This window comes from Orbicella franksi, chromosome 12, assembly GCF_964199315.1.
Source record: "Orbicella franksi chromosome 12, jaOrbFran1.1, whole genome shotgun sequence".
Taxonomy (NCBI): Eukaryota; Metazoa; Cnidaria; class Anthozoa; order Scleractinia; family Merulinidae; genus Orbicella; species Orbicella franksi.
The window spans coordinates 20,606,407-20,631,366 of NC_138156.1; the positions used below are offsets into that span (position 1 = coordinate 20,606,407).

The following is a 24,960-nucleotide window of genomic DNA, read 5'->3' on the forward strand; positions in this document are numbered from 1 at the left end:
GTATTTTTGCTGACAGTGTCTCGTACCATATAGATTTTTTTCAAAATATTCTTTTAGACATAACCACCTTTCCTTGAGATCATACAAGGCAACATTTTGTATTTAATATAAATTTTAATGTTAGCTATAAAGATACTCATAGAGTACAACATATTCTCTGGTTACTGCACCAGTTACAAGCCATATTAGTTATAATATGTACTTAATATTATTTATTTATTACTTGTTGATATAACCTATCATTGTGCGATATTAAAAAATACAATCTATACATCTTGTTTTCCTCTGCCTAATATATCAATCAGCTTGAACAAAAAATAGGGTTTGTATATGGAATGTCCATCCTCTTCTAATAGTCATGATGTTAATTCCTATAAAAACTAGCTACAAACTGATATCAGCAACAAAGGAGCTATATACACCATTTTTAAAACAATTCTCTACAGCAACAGTAATGTGAATGTCATGGTAGTATATTGTTTTGTTGTCTTTGTCACCTATAGCAAATGAATGATTTAAAACATTTAAATCCTAAAAATTGTGGCTAGTTGCAGTTATTGCAACTTGGCCTCAATTATTGTTCAAGTGAAATTAAGATACCATAATTTAATTAAATTGGCCTAAAACAGGTTTAAACCTATAGATAAAGTTGTTTTACCATGTCTAAATACAGTCTAAAAGTTGTTATCAAGTCTATTTCTATTCGTGGTTAGAGAATCCCTATGCAAGTATCCTATCCTCAAATCTCAAATTGAGTTTGTTTGAATACATATATTGCATGCTTTGATTCCACACGGGAATTACTCTGGGCTTCAATTCTATGATGAAATTCTGGATAATTTATTAAACTATGCAGAAAACTGAATCATTTAAGATCGTTATAATTTTAAATATTGATTGTTCAGCCTGAACTCTAACATGCTTCCACCTCAGAAGCCTGACAATATGAAGTTGCAAACTGTATACTGTCATAATTGAAGTTACCCACACCCAATGTATGGGTTTCTACGTTATTACAAAACATCAAGCCTATCACGTGGGGCAGGAAATGAAACCATGTTTGTAAGTCCTCCGGTGGTTCTTTAAATCTCTTCAAAGATGCATTTCCCTCGTTGTCGCTGACAAGAAACATTCCGGTGCTCAATGACATGATTGTATAGTAGCGTCCACCGTCACTAGCAACTTTGATTTCAAACATGAACTTCTTATCTTTAAGGTCTTCAGAATTTGATTTCTAGTGAGAAAGAAAAGTTGAATAGTTTGGACAGTTGAGTTAGTCTGTGGAAAATATATTTTTTCAATGTTAGATTGTAATAATCCCTGTTCCTCCTGCCCTCCACAAACTGGCCCATCCCTCTTTCTTGATGTCAAGGCATTGAAAGTCAAGAACAACATTATTGTAACTCAAACCTTCCCCCCCCCCCCGAAAAAAAGACAAGCCCCCCCAAAAATAAGTGTCTCCCTTCTGCAAGTAGCATGTTTTCCATCTTTATAAGTTAGAGTATTAGGGACAACTGATTTTTCATTTAATTAAAAATACGGTAACAAAGATTCTTCCAAAAGTCTTATATCAAAAGTTGTCAACCGCGAAAGCTATGACCACGGACCTTGGGGAGGTCTCCATTCCCAGGTGTGCGGTCCTATTGAAGGGGCACTAGTAAGCTGTTGTTCAACACTCACCAATAGAAATACTTTGCCATCTTTGTCATCATCTGCACACAAATAGTAGCGATTATTTTGGTCTCCTAATTCACATCTCATGGTACATATCAATGGGCACTCGCCACTTTCAGTTTTTTCCAGGTAGAATTCTAGAAAATAAAATGAATTCAGTTCAACACTATTCAACATAACCACTTGAAACGATACTTTTCTGAATGTTTGAGATCAGAAAATATGATTTTACACTGCACCTTGTGAAGTTTATATGAAATAATTCATATATGAACTGCGGTTTTAGATGAAAGAGAAGAATGATCATCGCTGTAAATTTTTTCCAGCTTAATCAATTGCAAAGAGGAAGCCTGAAAAAATCAGGGCTTCAACGGGATTCGAACCCGTGACCTCCGCGATACCGGTGCGATGCTCTACCATCTGAGCTATGAAGCCACACATTGGGAGCGAGGTCAATTAATTGAGTTCATATCTTCCCGTGAGGAGTGAAATGATGTGAAGTTTATATGAAATAATTCATATATGAACTGCGGTTGTAGATGAAAGTGAAGAATGATCATCGCAGTAAATTTTTTCCAATTTAAGCAATTGGAAAGAACAAGCCTGAAAAAATCAGGGCTTCAACGGGCTTCAGGCTTCTTCTTTCCAATTGCTTAAATTGAAAAAAAAATTTACTGCGATGATCATTCTTCACTTACACTGCACCTTGTTCAAAGTGTTTTCAATGTACTATCTAAAATGTCCTTATATTCGAACCAGGGATTTTAAAATGCCATTATAAATATCAGTGTCTTTCTTAAATTCTTCGTTTTATTTATTCCTGTATTTATCTAGTTACATAACTGTTTTTGTTGTTTTTACAGCAACAAACTGAATTTTAGAACCATTGTAAATAATGAAGTACTTTGTCTTGTGATGAGAATCTTCAGAGAGTTTTAGCTAGTTTTACTGACTCTTTAGTCATGCTACTTTAAGCCGAGTCCTCATTCCGGTTCGTTCGATTTTCAGAAGAAATGTCGGCCACTTGAAGTAATTTTTATGAAACAAGTTTTTGGTATCAGACCCAGTTTGTATGAAACTTTTTATAAAGTTTACCTGTTCTTTTATCGTCTGTGCGGGTTCCAGTAAACGTGAGCGGAACGTGTGCTTGGTTTACGTGGCCATTTCCAACCTCAGCCTTCAAGAGGTTTCCACCTCGCTGGTGTTCGTGTATGTGTTGACGAATTGCAGCTTGGATTCCCGTTGCCTGTTGAAAGAGAAAAATAGACGTTTGTTTCGATATATACTTGTTCAAACAACCTACTTGTACCTCATAGCCGGTTAAATATTAGATAAAATTTCAACCAACTACTTGAAGGCAACCAAACAACGGTTTTCTACTCGTACGTCAGACATGTTTTTCTCAGGACAGTGTTCTTTCCAACTAGATTACCAGTGTATAGCTTCCAAAAGTAGTTAGCTGTAGTGCGATCCGCGGTTGTATTTATACAAAAGTTACTGGCAGGAAGTTAATTATGCAAATTGCAGCTCGGGGATTCCCCGAAGTCACGCGCTCGATAAAGACTTAACAAATGTTACTCGCAAATGATTGTCGTTGATGGTGGCAAACCGGTTGTTTATAAGCTGCAGGAGAGTGTGTTACGCTAGTGGATTTTTTCACATAAAAGAGAAGAACATCTATCGGAATTTGAAAAGCGCCATGCCAGGCTACGAAAGGATCAGAAATAGCCAAAAAAGGTTTTTGGTTTTGCTAAAAGATTAGTAAATTTTTTTTTAAGAAAATGAAAAGATAGAACTTTCCTTTTTATACGGTATAAAATTAGCATGAATGTCTTTGGTATTTTCAGGGGTTGTCAAGCGTTAGATCGCGTGACATGCATCTTCATAAGCTGGAAATTAAAATAACACAATAGTTTATCCCGCAATTGCAAAACAGGATTATCAACACAAATACCTTTCGTAGAATGTGTGAATTTCAAAGAGCCCAGTACAGTACAGAAACAGAAAACAGGAGAGATTCTTTGAGAATCTATTTTAGAAGATTCTAAGCACCTGAAAGCTGCTATGATAAATTCTGTTTGAAAATGAAAACATCTAGATGAATACTTTTAATTAGGAAATATTTGTCCTGTTTCTTTATTTGTATAAAACACGATATGCGTAGACTATTAAACTGCTAAAATTGAGTATAAAACTAGTTGAGCACGTAATTTGTGCTAGGGTTCACTAGTTCATGATGAGTACAATCTATACCGTGGTTTATTCCTTTTATCGAGACATTTGGCAGCCTCTTCGTCGTGGGATCGAAGGAGAAGTAGACGTTTACTAGACAAAGGCTAAACAGAGAAATGGCATATTCGATCACTATAACGCAATGGACACCTGACATGCTGCTCAGTTAACAACACAACAACAACAACCATTTTATTTTGCATAATACATAGAATATCATTCAGCAAAAGAATACATTAAACTTAAATAAACAAAAAAACTACTCAAAATAATAAAAACTAAACGAGCTGAGTAGTTACAGGAATTATTACGCTTTAAATCGGTTGTAGGAAAAATAAAGAAAAGAAGAGGTAGAAAGAAAAAAAAATATACAGATATAAATATAAAAAGAAATATAATTAGTAACAGTACCAGTTATAGACAGAGCATTGTTTAATTAAGAGCGATAGTAACCTAAAGAAAAAATACTAAGCTAGCATTAAGCATAAGAACTTAGAAATTGCTTAGTCAAGGTTTGTTTAAATAAACGCGGAGATAAACTTTTTATCTCTTCATCCAAATTGTTGCAGATAGAAGGACAAGAGGAATGTAGATTGAATTTTCCATAATTAGTTCTAACCTGGTCGATATAATATGTTGACTTAGATGCTAGCCTAGTGTTATAGTTATATTTAGGTGATATGCATGTAAAGTAATTGTCAAAGACCTAAGGTAATAGATTATGGTAATACTTAAACATAAAAACGGCAGTTTGCATAGTAACCAGAATGTGATTATACGTAGAGCCTGTTTTTGCAAAGTTGCAATGGGTTTAAGAGTTTTGGAGTAGGTATTTCCCCAGACAACCAAGCCGTAGGTAAGAAAGGGATACACTAAGGAATGATAAATCTGAGTAAGAATATCATCAGTAACAAAATGCCTGAGCTTAGATAGGATACCAATGCCTCTTGAAATTTTCTTACTCACTTCATGTGCATGTTTTTTCCAATTTAAATGACAATCAATAATAAGACCTACGTATTTGACACAAGTTGTTAAGTTCTAAAGCGAATATTTTTTTAAAGAATATGATGTTTTTACCCCTCCTGATTGCATCATCAAATGGTGGACCACAGAATGACCTTTGTTTAGGCTACAAAACGACTGGGCAAATATCTTAAAAAGAAAGCTGGTACGAAGAAATAACAAACAAACCGTGACCCTGACACCGGAAAGAACTTCTTTCTCGCTTCGTGATTATGTTCCAGGTCTAATTTCCAACATCCCTCATTTATTCTGCCCTGATTGGAGTTGATGTATAACACTAAAAGTTTCGCTTTCACTCCGTTTCCTTTGGCAGATGTCTTTTCGAAATCTTTTCTTTTCTCCACTTCAAGAAAAGCACGACTAAGTCGAGGACAAAATACTAGAACCTCAAGAGTTATTTGTTATTGTGTCGGTGGTAGTTGGTCGTTTGAAAATATATACATCACTTAATGCATATTTATTGTGAAAATATAAAATTAAGAGAAAAGACCTGTCTGTTATGGCTGTGAAGCAGTGCTTTAAAATTCAAACTAATTTCCTTTAAATCAAAATAAAACTAAAATGCATTCTTAACTGAACTCTTTAATCATGCATTCTCGATCTCCACGGAGCTCAACCGTATCGATATCTGCATGGAGTTAGTGAAACGTATATTTTTTGCATTTGTTTGAGTAGAAATATTAAATCTCTTCGTTTTAAATGTGTTTACCTTGGGGACCGTTCATTTTTTATGAGGGAGGGGGGGGGGCTGGTGGGATTTGGGAAGCACCATTTAAAAATCGCATGACCCCCCCTCAGCTTACCAATTTTTTCACGTGGTCCCCCCTTACAGCGGTCATTTTTTGGGATGACCCCCCCCCCAAAAAAAAAAAATTGAGCAAACAATATTTAGATTTCAACTTTTTTAACATTTCTCTATTATCCCCCTACTTCGCGTTTTGTGCTCACTGTGAAGACAATATTTACAATCCCTATACTACAGAGAGCTGTTGTTTGAAAAACAAATCAAAAGAAAGAGAAGTCAATTTCGGATCTCCTAGTTATGGCTCGCCCTGAGCGTGTGGCATTTGGCCTCTCATTGGCATCTCCCTCATCTGAATTGATGAATGCCCACAGTTTTAATGTAAAACAGATCAAATGTATAGAAGCTAAGTTGACGAAGGTCACGCAGGACATGGAAGCACTAGAAAATAAGAGCAATTATAACAGCATATTCAAGGGCATACTCAAACATGCACAGCACATCAACAAAAGGAGAAGGAAAAAAGAAAACCGCAGAAAGTCAAATGCAAGAAAGAGGAAGCGGACTGAAAACAACGTCCAACGAGTTTATGGAATCTGTGTTGGAAACCCGCTAGGAAATGATCTTCCACAATGCCTTGTGTACCCTCCTAGAACGGCCGTCCCGGAAGGGTGTATTAAAGTTGAGGATGTTGCCACGTCGTTATTTAGAAGAGATGGGCCATACATCGCACAGCTCTTGGAAGGGAATTATTTCACCAATGCTGCAAGAAGGAGAATCACCACCAACCTTGAGCAGGAAGTCGGAGATTATGTCTACACCTTCATGTACCCTGACGAGTACACTCTGACGGAAAGCATTGCTGCTTCTTGCAGCATCGGTGAAAGAGACTCCCATAGCAGCACAAGCGGCGACGAAGAACTCGACGACAGCGAAGATGAAGATGAGTGTCAGTGAAAGTTGCATTCGAAAATAACAGTGTTAAATACTTCTTTTCAGTAGCTACAAATGCTTTTTTTGTCGCCAAACGTTTTTTTAAAGCAGAAGGAAAGTTTGTAATAAATTTGTATCCTGCCTTCTATGTTTATTCTATAGCAATTTTTTTGATATTCAAACATTATGCCATTTTAAAGTTTTGCTAAAATATTTCACGTGACCCCCCTTTTTGCCTTATTTTTTGGGATGGCCCCCCCCCTCGAAAGCCATTTTTTTTCGCATGCCCCCCCCCCCAAATCCCACCAGCCCCCCCTACCTGATAAAAAATGAACGGTCCCTTGGTCAATCCTGTCTGTTCTACTTCAGTTGCTTCCAATTTGATCACGGACATGATTTTCGAATACAAATACACTTTAACTTGGCTTGGATTTCTTTCTTCCTTGGAGACTAACGTTTGAATGACGACACATTTTCTGAGCTCTGCTGATAAACGTTTAACTGACTTCGGGAAAAGTCCCGCGAGTAACTTCAGCCCGGATAGGTGACTTTAGGTATGATCTTGGGACAAAAGAAAATGTCCCCTGAGTGGAAACCCTTTCGATTTTAACTCAATTAATTCCGAGCTTTTAACCTTGTTGAGAGACGCTTCCGGAATTGCTTTACACATACAAACACGTGTATCAGCTCATGTACCGTACTGACCGTACACAATATAAACCATATACAGATGTACCAATTGAAGTTGAGCAAGGCTCCAGTGTATGAAAACTAGCTTGCAATGGCTCACATCTAACACATTTGTACAGGCTTGAAGCTGGACGCCGGACATAACGTCCCTTAGTGTGGCGTAGTAACGTCTGGTAGTTTACAAGAAATAATTATTAAAACATTATTCTGATGGGTGTCTCATGCATGGAAGAAATGAACTTGCACAAAATCATTTAAATTACACGCGCTTTCTGTGTTACGTCCACAGGCGATATCTTTCGACCATCTCTCGACATTCCATCTTTCGACATGCTATGTACACGGCTGAAATACGGTTTACCTGTGAAACTAGCAATTTTTCCGGTTATTAGCGGAAAAAACGACAAGTATATGATAATTACTGACCTCAAATGAACGAAGAAGATTGTGGACTCCCGATTTACGGGATAATTCAAACGATATTAGTGTACTCGATCGGCTCTCAATAGTGACTTCCGGTAGAATTGGGCCGCTACCCTTGTGAGATAACTTTAAGAATTCCTAGGAATTCCTAGGAATTTCCTAAGAATTCCTAGGAAAAAATTCCTAGGAATTCCTAGGAATCTAAGGTGTGAATTTTCACGGTAATTCGGACTCGGAATTCCTAGGAATTCCAACTGAAATATACTCACCTTGAAAATTCCTTAAAATTCCCAAAAATTCCTAGGAATTTCTGAGAATAACTTGGAATTTGTAGGATTTTTTGAGAATAGGTTGGAATTTTTTGGAAAATCTGAGAAAAACTGGGAATTTTGTATCATTTGTAGGTCAGACAAAATTTTGATGATTAATGCCCGGCATTAAAATAACAAATAAAGTCACTGATATCACATCAAACAGGTTTTAAATCAATGGTTTATTACATTTGCTTTCATGAATTTATACATAAGATTAACTATCCTGTTTCTTTTTCATTACATCAAGAATCAAAAGCAAAACTGAAAACATATATGATGGTCAAACTTTTACATGTTTGATAAAAAGAGAACTCTTTCAGATAATTTACTTACTTTTTTGGTTTAGAAATCCAACAATTTTCCATTCACAAGATTGTAGCTTAAATTATTGTTATTATGTGGAACAAATCTGGATTTTCATGATTGTAAGGAATCAATGGTAAGAACAAAACTGAAACACTCCTTAAAATTAAAAAAGGCTGAGTTTAGGCAAACTTAGCTGCTGTTCAGTTATTTCTGTTGATTCTGCAGCTTCTTTTGTTGCCCTCTAATTAGGGTGTCAACAGCTAGCCTCTTAATCGTCATGTTTGTTGTATGACACCTAAAACAAATTTTAAAAAAATACATTACATTGCGATATATATGAGGTACTGTAAGACTGAGATCCAAATGTTTATGTGCTCACAGTTTAATACATGCAGCTAATTAAGACCTGACTGTAAGCTGGTTGAAATGTTAAAAGAGAAGACTTGATAATTGTGAAGGTGCTTGTATACTATTGATAAATATGTTACATAAATCTTGAGCTTACAGTTGATTAAATCAAGGTTTTCCTTCTTCTGTCAGTGTATCAACAACTCTCGAATTGGAGGATATATATATCACGGTTTTTAGCCAAATTTAGACATTAGAAATATTAAAAAAGACACTTAAAACATTAAAGGAACATTTAAATAATAGAGTAAACACAAAGGAATATACGGGTGGACAAAAATTGAAGATCAACACGGATTGCCATACAGTCAGGCTGAAACACACAGGAGACACGTATCAACTCATGCACACTGTGGCTGCCTCGTCGGAGTTTTTGTGAAGAACTTTGACTGGGATCAGAGAAAACTGCTATATTTGTTTCGTTTGAACAAGTGTGGCGAGAGAAACTACTTGTTATTCGCAAATCAAATTGTTTAGGCACGCACTGACTGGGCAACCTAAATTGTTTCAATTTTGCTTTAGCCAGAATTAATTTCATACCATGACTGAGTGACCCACTCGTGTATGATTCGTGATGATAAAGTTCATTGAAAAGCTTCTGTCTAAATACAAGAATTTACTTTGTATAATATAAGGTTACTTGAATTCGATTACTCACCAAATAATTTTGTATACGGCTAATCTGCCCTTTGAATTTTTCCCCGTTGAAACATCCACAGTAAGACTTTCCTTTAGCTCCAAATCTTCGCCAAGAATAACTTGTTTCTCGTTAATGACACTCACCCTGTTTTCTTCTGGTCACAGGACTGCAGCAAAAACCATTTTGATATAATTTTGGAAGTGAAATCTACTAAAACGCACGAGCGATCAACCGTTAACGCTGAACCAAAAGAGAATGAATAACGCGATCTTTGTCACGTTCAGTCACGAGGATAGTCAGGTGAAAATTGGCGTGCTGTGATTGGTTCCGTTGATCAGTTGAGGAGAGAATGGAACTGGAGAAGAAGGAGAGAGAGACTGGCAACGAGGCTGCCGGACCAGTCGCTTTCGATGGCAAGTCTGTTTCCCTTTCCACGCGATTTTGGTGGTCTTTTGAAAGATGGGTCTTGCTTCAAAAGGAAAAAACTACACAGACTTTTTACGAAGAAATCAAGGAGGAAAATGGAACGTACTTTAACTGGTTGATCTGTTCTCGACGGTTGTCAAGATAACAAAGGATCGTGAGGCACTTAAATCAAGTTCACTGCAAAGGTAAGGAATCCAATTTTATAGGGATTTTCTGTTATGATAAGCTATAATTGTAAATAAATCAAACTAAGCGATGCATTGTGTGCTCTTTAAAAACCCCAAAAGCCGAAATTCACCTGAAAAGTTTCAAATCGACTTAAGGAAACGAGATAAATTCTGCGAAATAAGCTTAAGCTTGTTGTATTAGTCCACCAAATCTATTTTGAGAGCCCACATGTTTCAACACCCAGTCAGCACAATGCAGCAAGTATAAATTTGCAACGCTTTTCATTTTTCCTTTGAATTATTTATAAGGATTAACATGATATGAGATCTATAGTCTTTTCAATACATCAAGATGTAGGTTTTTTTTATTTGCATTGTCATTTATTTGTGTCAGTTATTTATTTGTTTCCCACTGACTCAATCTTTTTGATTCGTTTGATTTTGTTGTGTTATGAATTAAAGTGACCGCAAGGACAAGGAAATACAAGAAACATATTGATGATCCCACTATGCCCATACCAAAATCTACAAGATTCGACCACAAAAATCGCTTAAAGCGGTCTTCACAGGCCTGTTGATGTCATCTCCCTCTCTTGCATCACTTTTTGCTGGAGATCATTTCCAGCACCATGAACAGAACACCTCAGAGTCTTCGGCTCACCTGAGTGAGATGGCTGTTGGCAAAAATGTTGTGGATGACTTTGATGGATTGTGGAGTCAACCTTTATGCAAGAATTGAAGCTTCACAGAAGCATTTGATGAAATGGAGTTGCATATACCTGAAAAGACTACAGAAATACCAACTGATGTAATACACAACAACTCAGATTTGTCCACAGACAGTGATTCAGATAATGATGTTGAAGTTTCTAGTTCTGACTCCTCTGAAGAATTTGAGAACTCTGACACTGACGGCCATTCACTTGACTCCCCTGATGAAAGTGAAACTAATGGTTCCTAAGAAAAAAACATTTTCTGCCAAAGAATATGCCTGTACGGCTATTCTGGCCTTAATTTCAAGACATTGTATGACAATGAGAGGCTGCTAAAGATATCGTTGTTTTAATGAAACTACTGGTAATTTGTCCAGAGAGTGTCACAGTACAGTTTTACAAATGTACAGCAGGTGTGTGGAAACTGTGAGCTTTTCATTTATGACATCTGAGAGAGATGTCTTCCTCTTTTTCCTAAATTCAAAAAGGATCAAGTCAAAAATTGTTCAACAGTGGGTTGTGATGGGTATGTGTGTGAATCTACAATTATATTAAATATATACATGCATATATATACTTTTGGTTTTATTGGAATTGTAAATAATATATATTCATTTATGCTGACAGGAATTTTTTGCTTAATCTATTTATCAAATCTAAGAGCATCCATTTTTCTATCAGTTAAACTCTGGGTGTTTGATTTAAGGGTCCATATGGGCACATATACACTAACAAATCATGTTGGATCTAAAAAGCAATGTTATCAGTGCTATAGTTTTATGTTGAGTTGTCAGACTTAAACTGGAATTAATGTACATTTCTTTGGAAATAATTACCTTGGAGCTTGACAACAATAAAAAAGGATGGAACTACAGAGAAATGATCGTGTTGATTTTTACGGAAATTGATTCATGCACTGAGTTCATCTTTAATTTTGACACTTTGGAAATTTATAGAAATTTCCAACAATATTTCATGTGTTTTAGCTATTCCCCAAAACTCCTAGATATTCCAAACACATTTTTTAAAGCACTCTGGGAAATAATAGGAGTTCCAAGGATTATTCCCAATAATTCCCAGTCATACTTTTCACTATTCCCAAATATTCCCAGAAATTCCAAGGTCTTGGATTAAGCATAATTTGCATGGCTTGGAATAACTTGGAATTCCTAAGAATTCCCAATAATTCCCAGTCATACTTCCACTATTCCCAAATATTCCCAGAAATTCCAAGGTCTTGGATAAAGCACAATTTATGCACGTAACACTGAAAGCGGGTGTAATGTTATAAGCGACTATGATGGTCTCATGTGTTATAATAGTTAAGAAAACCAGCTGTCACATCCGGGATTATCCCAAATTCTTTCCCAAATTCTTCCGATAGGAACCATTTTGGAATCTACTGGAAACAGACAAGTTGCAGACTGATAATTAGAATTTTTGCTTGTGTTTGCTCATCCCAAGCAGGAGCAAAGTTGTGATTTTAGTGTACCTTTTAAAAATGTCTTTGGTATTTCTACTGACAGAGCATGGTAACATGTTGATTTTTTCAAAATATTCTTTCAGACATAACCACTTTTCCTTGAGCTCATACAAGGTTAAATCAGCATTCAGGCAACAATTTTGTATTTAATATCAATTTTAATGTTACTATAAACATACTCATAGAGTACAACATATTCTCTGGTTACTGCACCAGTTACAAGCCATATTAATTATAATACGTTATTAATATTATTTGTTACTTGTTGATACAACAACCAATCATTGTAGGATGCTGAAAAGTACAGTTAGACTTCTATTTTTCTCTACCTAATATATCAAAGAGCATGAACAATTGCGTTTGTACATGAAATGTCCATCGCCCTTCTCAAAGGCACTACGTAATTCCTATAAAAAATACTGTTAACAAACTGATATGAACAACAAAAGAGCTACATGCACTATTTTTTAAAAAGTAATTCTCTACAGCAACTCTAATTGGAATTTCACTGTAGTATCTTTTTTCACCTATAGGAAAATTGTTTAAAATATGTAAATCCTGGTGGCTAGCTTAAGCCTCAATTATTGTTCAAGTGAAATTAAGACAGCATTATTTAATTTAAAAAAAATGGTATGAAACAGGTTTAAGCTATAGCTAAAGTTGTTTTGCCATGTCTAAATACAGTCTACAAATTGTTAAGGCTCTGCCCATTTGTGGTCAGAGAATCCCTATGCCAATAACCTAATATCAAATATTAGCAAAAACTCTCAGTTGGAGTTTGTTTGAATACATGCATTTCTTGCTTTGATTCCATATGGGAATTACTATGGGCTTCAATTCTACGATAATATGCTGCAAAATTTATTAAACTATGCAGAAAACTGAATCATTCAAGATCATTATAATTTTAAATATTGATTGTTGAACTTGAACTCTAACATGCTTCCATCTCAGAAGCCTGACAATATGAAGTTGGGAACTGTATACTGTCATAATCGAAGTTACCCACACCCAATGTATGAGTGTCAACGTTATTACAAAACGTCAAGCCTGTCACGTGGGGCATGAAATGAAACCATGTTTGTAAGTCCTCCGGTTGTTCTTTAAATCTCTTCAAAGATGCATTTCCCTTGTTGTCGCTGACAAGAAACATTCCGGTGCTCAATGACATGATTGTGTAGTAGTGTCCACCGTCACTAGCAACTTTGATTTCAAACCTGAACTTCTTATCTTTAAGGTCTTCAGAATTTGATTTCTAGTGAGAAAGAAAAGTTGAATAGTTTGATCAGTTGAGTTAGTGTGTAGAAAATATATTCTTTCAATGTTAAATTGTAATAATGCCTCTTGCCCCTGCCCTCCACAAACTGGCCCATCCCTCTTTCTTGATGTCAAGGCATTTAAAGTCAAGAACAATATTGTTGTAATTCAAGCCTCCCCCCCCCAAAAAAAAAGATAAGCCCTGCCAAAAATAAGTGTCTCCCTCCTGCAATTAGCACGTTTTCCATCTTTATAAAATAGAGTATTAGAGACGACTGACTTTTCATTTAATTAAAAGCACAGTAACAAAGATTCTTCCAGAAGTCTTATATCAAATGTTGTCAACCGTGAAAGCTATAATCATGGACCTTGAGGAGGTCTCCATCCTCAGGTGGGCAGTCTTATTGAAGGGGCACTAGTAAACTGTTGTTCAACACTCACCAATAGGAATACTTTGGCATCTTTGTCATCATCTGCACACAAATAGTAGCGATCATTTTGGTCTCCTAATTCACATCTCATGGTACATGTCAAGGGGCCGCACTCACCACGTTCAGTTTTTTCGAGATAGAATTCTAGAAAATAAAATGAATTCAGCTCAACACTATTCAACATAATCACTTGAAACGATACTTTTCTAAACGTTTGAGATAAGAAAATAGGATTTCACACTGTACCTTCTTCAAAATGTTTTCAATGTACTATCTAACAGGTCCTTATTTTCGAACCAGGGATTATAAAGTGTTATTATGAATATCAGTATTTTTCTTAAATTCTTCTTTTTATGTATTTATCTGTTTAGTTATTTATTTGTTCGTTTGTTTTTTGTTGTTGTTGTTGTTTTTGTTGTTTTTACAGTAACATAAAACTGAATTTTAGAACCAGTGTAAATATTGAATTTCTTTGTCTTGTAATGAGAATCTTGAGAGAGTTTTACTGACTCTTCAGTCATGCTACTTTAAGCCGAGGCGTTATTCTGGTTCTTTCGATTTTTAGAAGAAGTGTTGGCCACTTGAAGTAAGTTTTATGCAAACATTTTTGGTATCAAACCGAATTTCTATGAAACACTTTCATAAAGTTTACCTGATCTTCTATCGTCTGTGCGGGTTCCAGTAAACGTGACCGGAACGTGTGCTTGGTTTACATGGCCATTTCTAACGTCGGCCTTCAAGAGGTTTCCACCTCGCTGGTGTTCGTATATGTGTTGACGAATTGCAGCTTGAATTCCCGTTGCCTGTTTGAAGAGAAGAATAGACATTTGTTTGGATATATACTTGTTCAAACAACCTACTTGTACTTCATAGCCGGTTAAAGATTAGATAAAATTTCAACGAACTACTTGAAGGCAACCAAACAACGGTTTTCTACTCGTACCTCAGACATGGTTTTCTCAGGACAGTGTTCTTTCCAGCTAGATTACCAGTGTATAGCTTCCAAAAGTTGATAGCTGTAGTACAGCGGAATTGTGATCCGGAGTTGTATTTATACAAAAAGTTACGGGCAGGAAGTCAATTATGCAAATTGCAGCTCGGGGATTCCCCGAAGTCACGCGCTCTACGAAGAAAATGATAAAGACTAAAAAAATGTTAGTCGCAAATGATTCTCGTTGATCCTGTGAAACCGGTTGTTTATGAAGCGCAGGAGCATGTGCTACGCTAGTGGGGAAAACTCTAGATTTTATCCCATAAAAGAGAAGAACATATATCGGAATTTGAAAATCGCCATGCCACGCTACGTAAGAAAGAATCAGAAATAGCTAACATAGATTTCCATTTGGTTTTGCTAAAAGGTTAGTAAAGTTTCTTTAAGAAAATGAAAAGATAGAACTTTCCTTTCTTTGCTGTATAAAATTAGCATGAAAGTCCTGGTATTTTTAGGGGCTGTCACGCGTTAGATCGCGTGACATGCAGCTTTACCAGCTGGAAGATAATGCTCCAGGTTATATTGCAATTTTGTACCGGATTATTAACGCAAATACTTTCGAATTTTAAAGAGCCCAGGACAGTGTAGAAGTTGAAAACAGAATAGATTCCTTGAGAATCTATTTTAGAAGATTCCAAGCACCTGCTATGATAAATTCTGTTTGAAAATGAAAACATTTAGATGAATACTTTCAATTTAGGAAATCTAAGTCACGGGGTATTTGTCGTGTTTCTTTATTTTTATAAAACACGATATGCGTAGACTACTGAGCTGGTAAAATTGAGTATAAAACAAGTTGAGCACGTGATTTGCTCCGTCACTATACTAGGGTTCACTAGTTCATGATGAATACAATCTATACCGTGGTTTATTTACCGATATTTGATCAGCTTTAATCGAGACACTTGGAAGAACGCATTCTCTAGGCTCTTCGTCGTGGAATCGAAGGAGAAGTAATCGTTTACTAGACAAAGGCTGAACATAGAAATGGTACATTCGATTACTATAACGCAGTGGACACTTGACTTGTTGCCCAGTTCTAAAGCGAATATTTTCAAGGATTTTTTTTTAAACAGCATGATGTTTTTATACCCCCTCCTGATTGCATCATCAAATGGGTGACCACAGAGTGACCTTTGTTTAGGCTACAAAACGACTGGGCATCAACACGTAAGAAAAGTTCTTCTTGTCAAATATTTCAAACAAGACTGTATGAAGAAATAACAAACAAACCGTGATCGTGACAAGTTCAATAGCAAAAGAACTACTGTCTCGCTTCGTGATTATGCTCCGGTTCTAATTTCTAACATCTCTCATTTATTCTGCCCTGATTGGAATTGATGTATAACACTTTAAAAGCTTCGCTTTCACTCCGTTTCCTTTGGCAGATGTCTTTTCGACGTCTTTTCCGTTCTCCCCTTCAAGAAAAGCAAGAGAAAGTCGAGGACAAAGTGCTAATTTGTAATTCTGTCTGTAGTAGTTGGTCGTTTGAAATATTTACATCACTTAATGCATATTTATTGTGAAAATATGAAATTAAGAGAAAAGACCTGTCTATTATGGCTGTGAAGCAGTAATCTAAAATTCAAACTAATTTCCTTTAAGTCAAAACAAAACTAAAATGCACTCTTAGCTTCTCTTTAATCATGCATTCTCGATCTCCACGGCGTACAACCGTATCGATTTCTGGCGTTAGTGAAACGTATATTTTTTGCAGTTGTTTGAGTAGAAATATTAAATCTCTTCGTTTTAAATGTGTTTACCTTGGTCAATCCTGTCTGTTCTACTTCAATTGTTTCCAATTTGATCACGGACATGATTTTCCACTACAAATACATTCTAACTTGGCTTGGATTTCTTTCTTCCTTGGACACTAACGTTTGAATGACGATACATTCTATGAGCTCTGTTTACAAACGTTTAACTAACTTCGGGAAAAGTCCCGCAAGTAACTTCAGCCCGGATAAATGACTTTAGGTAGGGAAATTTCACAATCTTGGGACAAAGGAAAATGTCCCAGAGTGGAAGTTTCGATTTTAACCCGAGTTAATTAATCCCGAGCTTTTAATCTTGTTGTGAGACGCTTCCGGAATTCCTTTACCCATACAAACACGTGTATAAGCTCATGTACCGTATGCAATATAAACCATAAACAGATGTAACAATTGAGGTTGAGCAAGGCTCCAGTGTATGAAAACTAGCTTGCAATGGCTCACATCTAACACATCAGTTGTACAGGCTTGAAGCTGGACGTCGGACATAACGTCCGTTAGTGTGGCGTAATAACGTCCGGTAGTTTACAAGAAATAATTAATAAAACATTATTGTGATGGGTCTCTCATGGCTGGAATGAACTTGCTGAAAATTATTTAAATTAATGTTATACAAGAGAATATGATAGTCTCATGTGTTATAATGGTTAAGAAAACCATCTGTCACATCGATCCGGTATCATCTCAAATTCTTTCCGATAGGAATCCATTTTGGAATCTTCTGGAAACGGATTTTCAATTCAAATATTTCACTTTTTTTGTGCGATTATCCAGTTTCTCACTAGATTATGAGAGTACTTCCACTCCCCGGGTAGGGAGGGGAATGTTTTGCGCGCGAGGACTTTTAATATCACGAGGATTGAAACACTTACACGTGCAATATTTTGTCACTTGTACTGCTAACTTTACGAAGGCGTTATTTTACTTAACGTCGAGAAAAGAATAAGCTTAATTGTGCAGGTCACTAGCAAGCTTCTGGCACCAGTCTGAAACTAACTCCCTTCCCTTCCTAATGTTTAGAAATATGGTCAAACACGGTCTTTTTGTTTGAATTATTACATCAGATACGATACACCTTGTTTTGGCCTATTTCCATGCAGACACCGTCTAAAATGGAATGACACAGCGAAGTATTCTTTTTTAAATAAGCTTCGATCCGTTTGGAAATGTGATAATACATTGCCAGGCTATCTTCTCAATCGAAACTAAAGGGAAAGAGATTTACGGAAAAAATAAGATCGTAAAAAGTTATGCTTACCATACAGCTGTGATCATTACTTCATTCGCATCAGCTGGGAGAAGGCTAATTTATCGTGATTGTTTTTTTTTTGCATCCAGAGGCAAATTGATCTAGGCGTGTTCGTAATTTTCACACTCATAATTTATAAATAAATAAATAAATAAATAAATAAATAAATAAATAAATAAATAATCGTTAGAAAGCTCGAGAAATAAAGGATTTACATTATGTGCTGGTGATATTAGGCTTTTATATCAATCTACCGGACATTTCTATTTTAAGTTTTATTATTTTCCAAACCTTACACACATGTCCTTTGGTTCGATAGCTTTGATTTTCAGTTTACTCAGTTTTACATCATAAGAGGTTCATGTAAATATTGAACCATGTTCGTCGATTTTGTGGCCTTCCATCTATGAAGCTCGAGGATGGCACTGCGCTCATGAATACCCTGCCGTCTTCATCTGAGTGGAGGTACTCCCCCGTCTCCAGCGACTTCAAGGATCGGGATTTGGACCTTAGCCACGGGGTAACACTTTTCACTTGAAAAAAGTATTTGTTCTGTGAAGGTAAGACATTCGATTTCTGTCGATAGATAAGACGGAAGAAAAAACGTTATTATGAGAACCTCAAAAATAATCTAATATCATTGCAATTCCGATGTGAACATTTGATTAGATGTTCTTTTGTAGGAAAAAGAACCCATGATCGCACTCAAGCGTTTTTATGTCACTTGACTACCCTTTCAATTACTTTAGGCCCTATCCACACTACACCGGCGAAATTTTAAAACGCAGCTTTACTTCTACGGTTAGGTCTACCGTCCACGCTAATGCGTCACGATAGCGGAGATTTTCGGAAACGCTCTTCAAATCGGAAGAATTTTAAAACGCCTGCTTGTAGAGCTTTGTAGAGCATTTGTAGTTATTTGTGACAGGCACGGTCAGGCAGAAAAATCTGGCGATGACAATATATTGAGTAGATTAAAAAGTAACCTCTAAAGCGCATTTTCTGCGAACTTGTAAGCAAACAGGTATATAACTCACAGAAATTAATTGTTAGGTCTGGTCAATATCTCACTGTATCACCATGGGTCAGTTTAGGACATCAGGTCAGACCTTAAGGGATTCGTAATGCTACCGGAAGTGTAACGCTTGCATTCTGTTCACTTTACATTTTATTTCTTAACATAAGAGTAACCTGTACAGGCTAACATGAGAGTATAGTCTACACGTTTAATTAAGCAATACGTGAATTTTCCGGAAATTATTCTCGCTGACTGGGTTTCGATTCCTTTGATATTAGTATCATTTCATTCCAGGAAATACAATAACAAACAACAGAGTTAAGCTAAAATTGTCTGAAATACAGAGCCACATAAACGTTCCTGAAATGGAAGTCATGGAATTTGAAACTGTGTGACAATCTGTTTTAGGAAACCCTTTTGATAAAGGGTTGTAAATTCTGAAGTTCCAAAAAACCTAAATGCAACCATAACCATAGGTAAAATCTAGGGATCACGATGAGCCGATTTAAAATGATACAATGCGCACTTTCCGAGAGTAAGCAAAGGTATAAATTACAAAAATTGATTGTCAATAAGGGTCGAATCGGGTCAGATATATAGAGGCAGATCGAATTTTATTCGTAAAATTAACGGAAGTAAAATTGTATCCAGACTACTTGATATAGCGCTACGCTTGCATTACACACTACACCGGGGTATGTGATGCGGACGGGGCCTTGCTTGCCATGTAGAACATTATGAATTTTAATGACACAATATAGCTAACATCAATATTCATTGAACTTACACGAAGTAGCACTTTGCCTTCGCTTTCTGCACACAGATAGTAATCGTTCTTCCCTTCTCTGTACCTGAAGGCGTTCACAAGTTTAGCATCACTCTTTACCATGTGGAATTCGGAGAGTAAAGCAGACAGCAGCAAAGTCATACAGTCAAACCTCCATTAAGCGGCCACCCCCAGTAGAGCAGCCAGTTATCAAATTCCCGAAATTGTTTCTAGTAATGTAATAAAACCTCTAATAATAACCGACCACCTCTATTTAAGTGGCCGCGGCCGCCTGTCGGTAGACTGTTCACAGTAGCGAGAAAACTGGATGCCAGCGCAAAACGGAAGACTTGACCGGGTAGGCGGTGGGAAACGAGATGAACCCCACCCCCACCCACACGGATATATTGGTGTTAATGAGAGTATATTGACCATAATGAAACAAATTTGAACACAAATGAAGGGGTATTTTCTGTAAATGAACAGCAAAAGGTGCATTTGCTTTGTCGGGCTTTGCAGCCATTTGCCGCTATATATGGCCATGGTTAAGTCCTCTGTTTCGATTGACGGGGGAAGGGAAGGGGTAGTTTAGGGTGACTCATGTCTTTGACCAATTATAATTGGTCAATCCTGCAGCCATATTTATCTTTCTCAATCTCATTAAAATTCATCAAGTAAAAACAAAGAAAATTGCAACCGTGAAGGAGGTTTGAATATCCGGTCTTAATAAGTATAGATTTTGACGACTTTACTTCTCCGTTTACCCCTTAGTTTTTGTTTCGCTAGAGAAGATATATCAAACACTGAATACAGTGTTTCATTGGCTTTCCAAACACCTCGAATTTCGTCAAAAATACTCCGCTGCTCTTCGTATATTCAACTCTCTTCTCGGTGTTTGGATATCCGGATGAAACTCTGTCTATTGTGTTTGATATGTTACATGAACATTTGTAGAAAACGTCGAATACCTGTTTTTGAATCCCACGGGTCTGTTCCAGTGAACGACACATTCCGTGCTTGTGAACTTCCTCTTGGTAGAACCTTTAAAAGATTTCCGTCAGTCCCGCCGGGCCTAATGCGACCCGTGCGCACGAGTGCAGAGATCCATACGGGCTGTGACTACATTTCCGTCCAGATGTTAAAGAAAAAAGAAAGAAACTGTCAAGCGTTCATTTGAAAATGCGATGCGTAACCTTGCGATGGACAACCATCCCATCGAATGGGGGCAGAAATACTCCTGGTGCTTCATGCATGCATTCCCCGCCCCCCCCCCCCCCCGATTTTGGGGAAAAATCATAAATGGCAAAACGCCACATTCAGGTTAGAGTGAACCTGAATACTGAGGGTGGAAGAGAGATCGGCTTTTTAATTGGGGTGGGAGGAAGGGGTTAAACTAGCGATCCTATTCATGGGAAGGTATTATACTCCTCCAAATCTCTTAATTCATGTTTTACCACATCACTACACGTTGTCGCTCATCCATGAACCAAAACAAAGAGCAAAGCACACGGGATGGTCATCATTTTTCAATTCCTATAAATTTAAATGCAAATCAAAGTTAAAGTATACTGTCGACCGCTTAGAAATTAAATTTAGTTTATGGGAGAGACGAGCAAGATTACCGCAAACTGGTGAGCAGGATGAGGTTTTTATGACTGCACCCATTTACAGATCTTTTGAAAATGCAATTATTCCCACAGCAACACTCTCCTTATGTTTTCAAGTCAGTCTCTGCCAGGCTCCATCCGATGCTAAAAACCTCAGATATAGGTTTTGTTTTTCCTTTACGGATGTGATCACAGCCGTCAAGGCGTATGTTTTCTAAAAATATTGCTGTTCCTCCGATAGTACATATTGTGAAGAGTTCACTTACCTTCCGAAGTGGAGAAGGTTAATTGACTTAATGGAGATCTGAGTTGAAGAACGGAACTGCAAGTATAGTTTCACAGATCCGAAGTCGATCCTTGTGGTACGATTTTTGTCGTATTATTTCGTCGTCGATTTGTAGTAATTCTACTTCGGATGCTATGTTGAATAAATCATCAATTACCAGCAAGCAGGAGAGCAGAATGAGGTCATAGCATTGTAGCCGTATTTCCGGCTGTGAAGACACGCGACAACCAGAAATACGTCTGCGCTCGCAAGTTAATAGAGTGGCAATCTAGGCATAGAAAAGAATGGAATTAAAAGTGCCTTTGAAGTAAAAAATAATTGCTGCTTATTTCAAAGGCTTTTCAGAGTAAAGAAGAATGGCGTTTTCCTTTTTGGGATACCGTAAATCCTCGAATTAGCGCCCCCCTCGAATAAGCGCCCCCTTCGAATAAGCGCCCCTCCCATCGGCCGAAATTTAAAATAAGCGCCCCCCTCGAATAAGCCCCCTCCCCTCCCCTCCCCCCATTTTGTGGACGAGTAATGAGACAACAAAGGGTGTATAGTTTTCGTCATGTAGTATTAGATTTGTACATTGTTTCAGTTTAGTGAACACGTTGAACACGTTAAGTTCTAATGGTGCCGCGATTTGAACTTTAGGATCAGCTTTTTATGTCAATAAATAGCTTGTGTTGGTGTTTACGCGCAGATGATGCTACGATTTGGGAAAAAATTAAATAAGCGACCTCCCTCGAATAAGCGCCCCCATCTTATCCTAAATTTGAAATAAGCGGGCGCTAATTCGAAGATTTACGGTATCTTTTTTCGTGTTAGAGATTTTATTTTATCATGCAAATGAAGAAAAGTGATGACGTCATGAAAAGTTCCACTTAAAAAGTAAACGGCAATGAATCAAGAATATCTCTTGAAATATTGGAGCAGTGTTCTTCAGATTTGGTACCAGAAATGTACATCATAAAGGAAACAGAATGACACCTACTATGTTGTTGCCATGGAAACACTCTTGGCTCCAGCCTCTTTCTGTGAAAAATCAAATATTCGAGGATTTACGGTATATTCGATCTATCGAGCCTTTCGAACGCCGCCAAAGTAGACTAAACATGTAAAGTACCGCGTGAACGCACTGCTCTAATCTTTGGTTACTACTAGCAATATTAAATGTTTGACCGACTCGCTTGCTAAGAAATCCATTAAAGTTTGCCGTTTATTGTTAAACTTAAGCTAATTAGACCACCAACTGTTTTCGCGAGATTTCCGGCCGTCAATCGCTAAGGGACGGACCATTAGAAAAGCGATGGGGGGGGGGGGGAACAACAAAAAAAATTCAAGGGAGGGTGACTGAAAAAAAAAAATCGTTCAAAGCAGAAGTGAAGGAAAAAAAAATTCCTGCAGAGTGAATCGCACTGTCGGGGACTATACCCGCCTGAATGGAAACTTGGTAGCTACTTTACTGCATAGCAACCTCATCATGGACACTGGTAGCCAAACACCCTTGCTGAAAAACCCTTCTGGATAACCATGTGCTATAAACAGCCATCCTGCTTGATTCGTTTGCATTTAAGCAAGCACATACCTTGTTTTGAAAGCCTCGAAATATAGGAGTGATTTCACAACTGACATGTCTAAATGACGATTATGGACATAGATGTGCACACCTCATGGCAAACTGTAGCATTTTCCTTAAGATGGCCGCCAAGATCAAACGTTGGACAAACGTTGTAACCAAAGACAGTCATGGAGGTGTTAACACAACTGATACGTTTAGTATGGGCTGTTTCAATCTATTTTAGGTTTTTGCTGAAAATCGCGGAAACGCACCAAAAATGCTTCAATTTTGCAAAATTTTCGAGGGGGTGGGGGGTGGGGATACCCCCAGACCCCATAGTTGAATAAGCCCTTCAGCCCCATATTTGCTGCTGGACGGTCACTCACAAAACCCTCTCTTAAACCTTGATTCACTGCATGCCAAGAATGAATCTTTTTTAACTAGGGTAAGGGAACCAATGAAAATGATATTTCCCTTAACATCAAACCAAAAGCAATGCAGCCCCATTTTAGGCAATAGCACTTGGATGTGTCTGATACTCGGTTATGTTTCCCCCGAGTATAATTTTGACAGGAAAGCACAATGACTGTATGAAAGTTACAAAATATTTGTTTGAACTTGGAGCCTGCTCCAGGCATTTAGATTGTGGTGAGTGTCAAGATTAAGATCGCGGCAGTAGAATATTTCTCCCTTCAATTCTCACTGCCCCCCCCCAACCCCACCCCCCCCAAAAAAAAAATTGTGCAGGGGGCTTGCCCCAGAAAAAGAAAAGTCCTGCAGAGGCAGTGGACGTGAAAAAAATTCTTACAAGCTGAAAAAGTCCCACCGCCCCTCCCCCCATCACCTCTCTAATGGTCCGTCCCTAAGGAGCCTAAGTGACTTGAAAAATCGCTCGTGAAAAAGACGTTTGTAATTTTTTGGAAATTTCGAGTTTTTATGTAACGTTAAAAAGCTGTCATTTGTTACTAGATATCAGTGCGACCCCTCTGCCATAAATTGGCGGATTTAGTGATTTGACAAAAACGTCAAAAGAAACCGAGGTGCTGCGTCGGAACAGGCTTAATTTTTGAAAATCAAACAAATATGCCTTGTAAGGGCTAGCCGTTAAACTGCGAAGTACCAATGCATGTGTTAAAATGTTGGACTGAAGCAGTTGCAATTATCATACTGAAAAAAAAAAAAAAACAGTTTAACACTAATTTTAATTTATGCAAATAATTCCGGAATACGATTATCGACACCGCTACACAGACCTCTATCTCTCCCCGATTTTTTGGGGGGCAGGGGGTAGCCTGCTGAATAGGCGGATCAGTGGGGCAGAGAGCGAAACGCGATACACGAGCGCGGAGCGCGACCGCGAGGGCGAAGCGCGAGACGAAAAGAATCCGCCTGTAGTCGCACCACTGTTTAAGCTCCACCACCCCCTTAGTCTGCTGGCAGCCGGTTTTTTCTCTAAGGGTCACTAGGACGAGTGTTTAGTCATCGCGAACGCAAAAGGGTGGATGGCGGTGGCCGAGTAAGGAAGAAGGCGGGACAAGGGCGGTGTGGCCGAGTAGGGAAGAAGGCGCGACGAGGAAAAACTCTTGCGTGCCGCGCCCATGTCTCGTCCCATTCTCCTTTAGCCAAAACGTAACCCCATCATAACCCCTACTGAATTTCGAGAGAAAAACAAACTGCCAAACAAAGTCATACCTAGTGCGACCCCTGCTTAGCGAACTTTATAAATTACATATTACAAAAACATGCATATGAGCCAAAACAAACGGTATCAAAGGTGTCAAATTCCGCAAGGCCAAATGCCCCTTTCCTTTCTGTTTTTCTCGGCCCTTTTACACTGGCTACCTTTTGCATTGTATGTTCTTT

General features: G+C 37.6%; 2 protein-coding genes across 3 annotated transcripts; both read right to left on the bottom strand.

Annotated features, from left to right (window-relative positions):
- Window positions 1-910: 910 nt before the first annotated feature.
- Window positions 911-9,076, bottom strand: LOC145463055 (uncharacterized). Its single transcript, XM_081446766.1, has 4 exons — window positions 7,724-9,076; window positions 2,770-2,920; window positions 1,681-1,811; window positions 911-1,234 (listed from the first exon to the last, which is right to left on the bottom strand). Exons 3-4 carry the CDS (start codon window positions 1,759-1,761, stop codon window positions 914-916), a joined length of 402 nt encoding a protein of 133 aa, XP_081302892.1. The 5' UTR covers window positions 1,762-1,811; window positions 2,770-2,920; window positions 7,724-9,076; the 3' UTR covers window positions 911-913.
- A 3,400-nt stretch (window positions 9,077-12,476) lies between these two features.
- LOC145464203 (uncharacterized) lies at window positions 12,477-17,036 on the bottom strand. 2 transcript variants are annotated; one of them, XM_081448015.1, is made up of 4 exons: window positions 16,620-17,036; window positions 14,518-16,274; window positions 13,876-14,009; window positions 12,477-13,432 (listed from the first exon to the last, which is right to left on the bottom strand). In XM_081448015.1, exons 2-4 carry the CDS (start codon window positions 14,690-14,692, stop codon window positions 13,112-13,114), a joined length of 630 nt encoding a protein of 209 aa, XP_081304141.1. In that variant the 5' UTR covers window positions 14,693-16,274; window positions 16,620-17,036; the 3' UTR covers window positions 12,477-13,111. The 2 variants fall into 2 exon arrangements, with proteins under 2 accessions (XP_081304141.1, XP_081304142.1); XM_081448016.1 differs by having other exon boundaries at window positions 14,518-14,668; window positions 14,809-17,036.
- Window positions 17,037-24,960: the final 7,924 nt, after the last annotated feature.

Coding starts and splice junctions, on each gene's coding strand:
- LOC145463055 (XM_081446766.1), bottom strand. CDS start 1,761: ATGAGATGTGAATTAGGAGACCAAAATAATCGCTACTATTTGTGTGCA. Junction 1,235..1,680: donor ATGGCAAAGTATTTCTATTG/GTGAGTGTTGAA, acceptor CTTTCTCACTAG/AAATCAAATTCTGAAGACCT.
- LOC145464203 (XM_081448015.1), bottom strand. CDS start 14,692: ATGTCTATTCTTCTCTTCAAACAGGCAACGGGAATTCAAGCTGCAATT. Junction 14,010..14,517: donor CACAGACGATAGAAGATCAG/GTAAACTTTATG, acceptor TTTATTTTCTAG/AATTCTATCTCGAAAAAACT. Junction 13,433..13,875: donor ATGCCAAAGTATTCCTATTG/GTGAGTGTTGAA, acceptor CTTTCTCACTAG/AAATCAAATTCTGAAGACCT.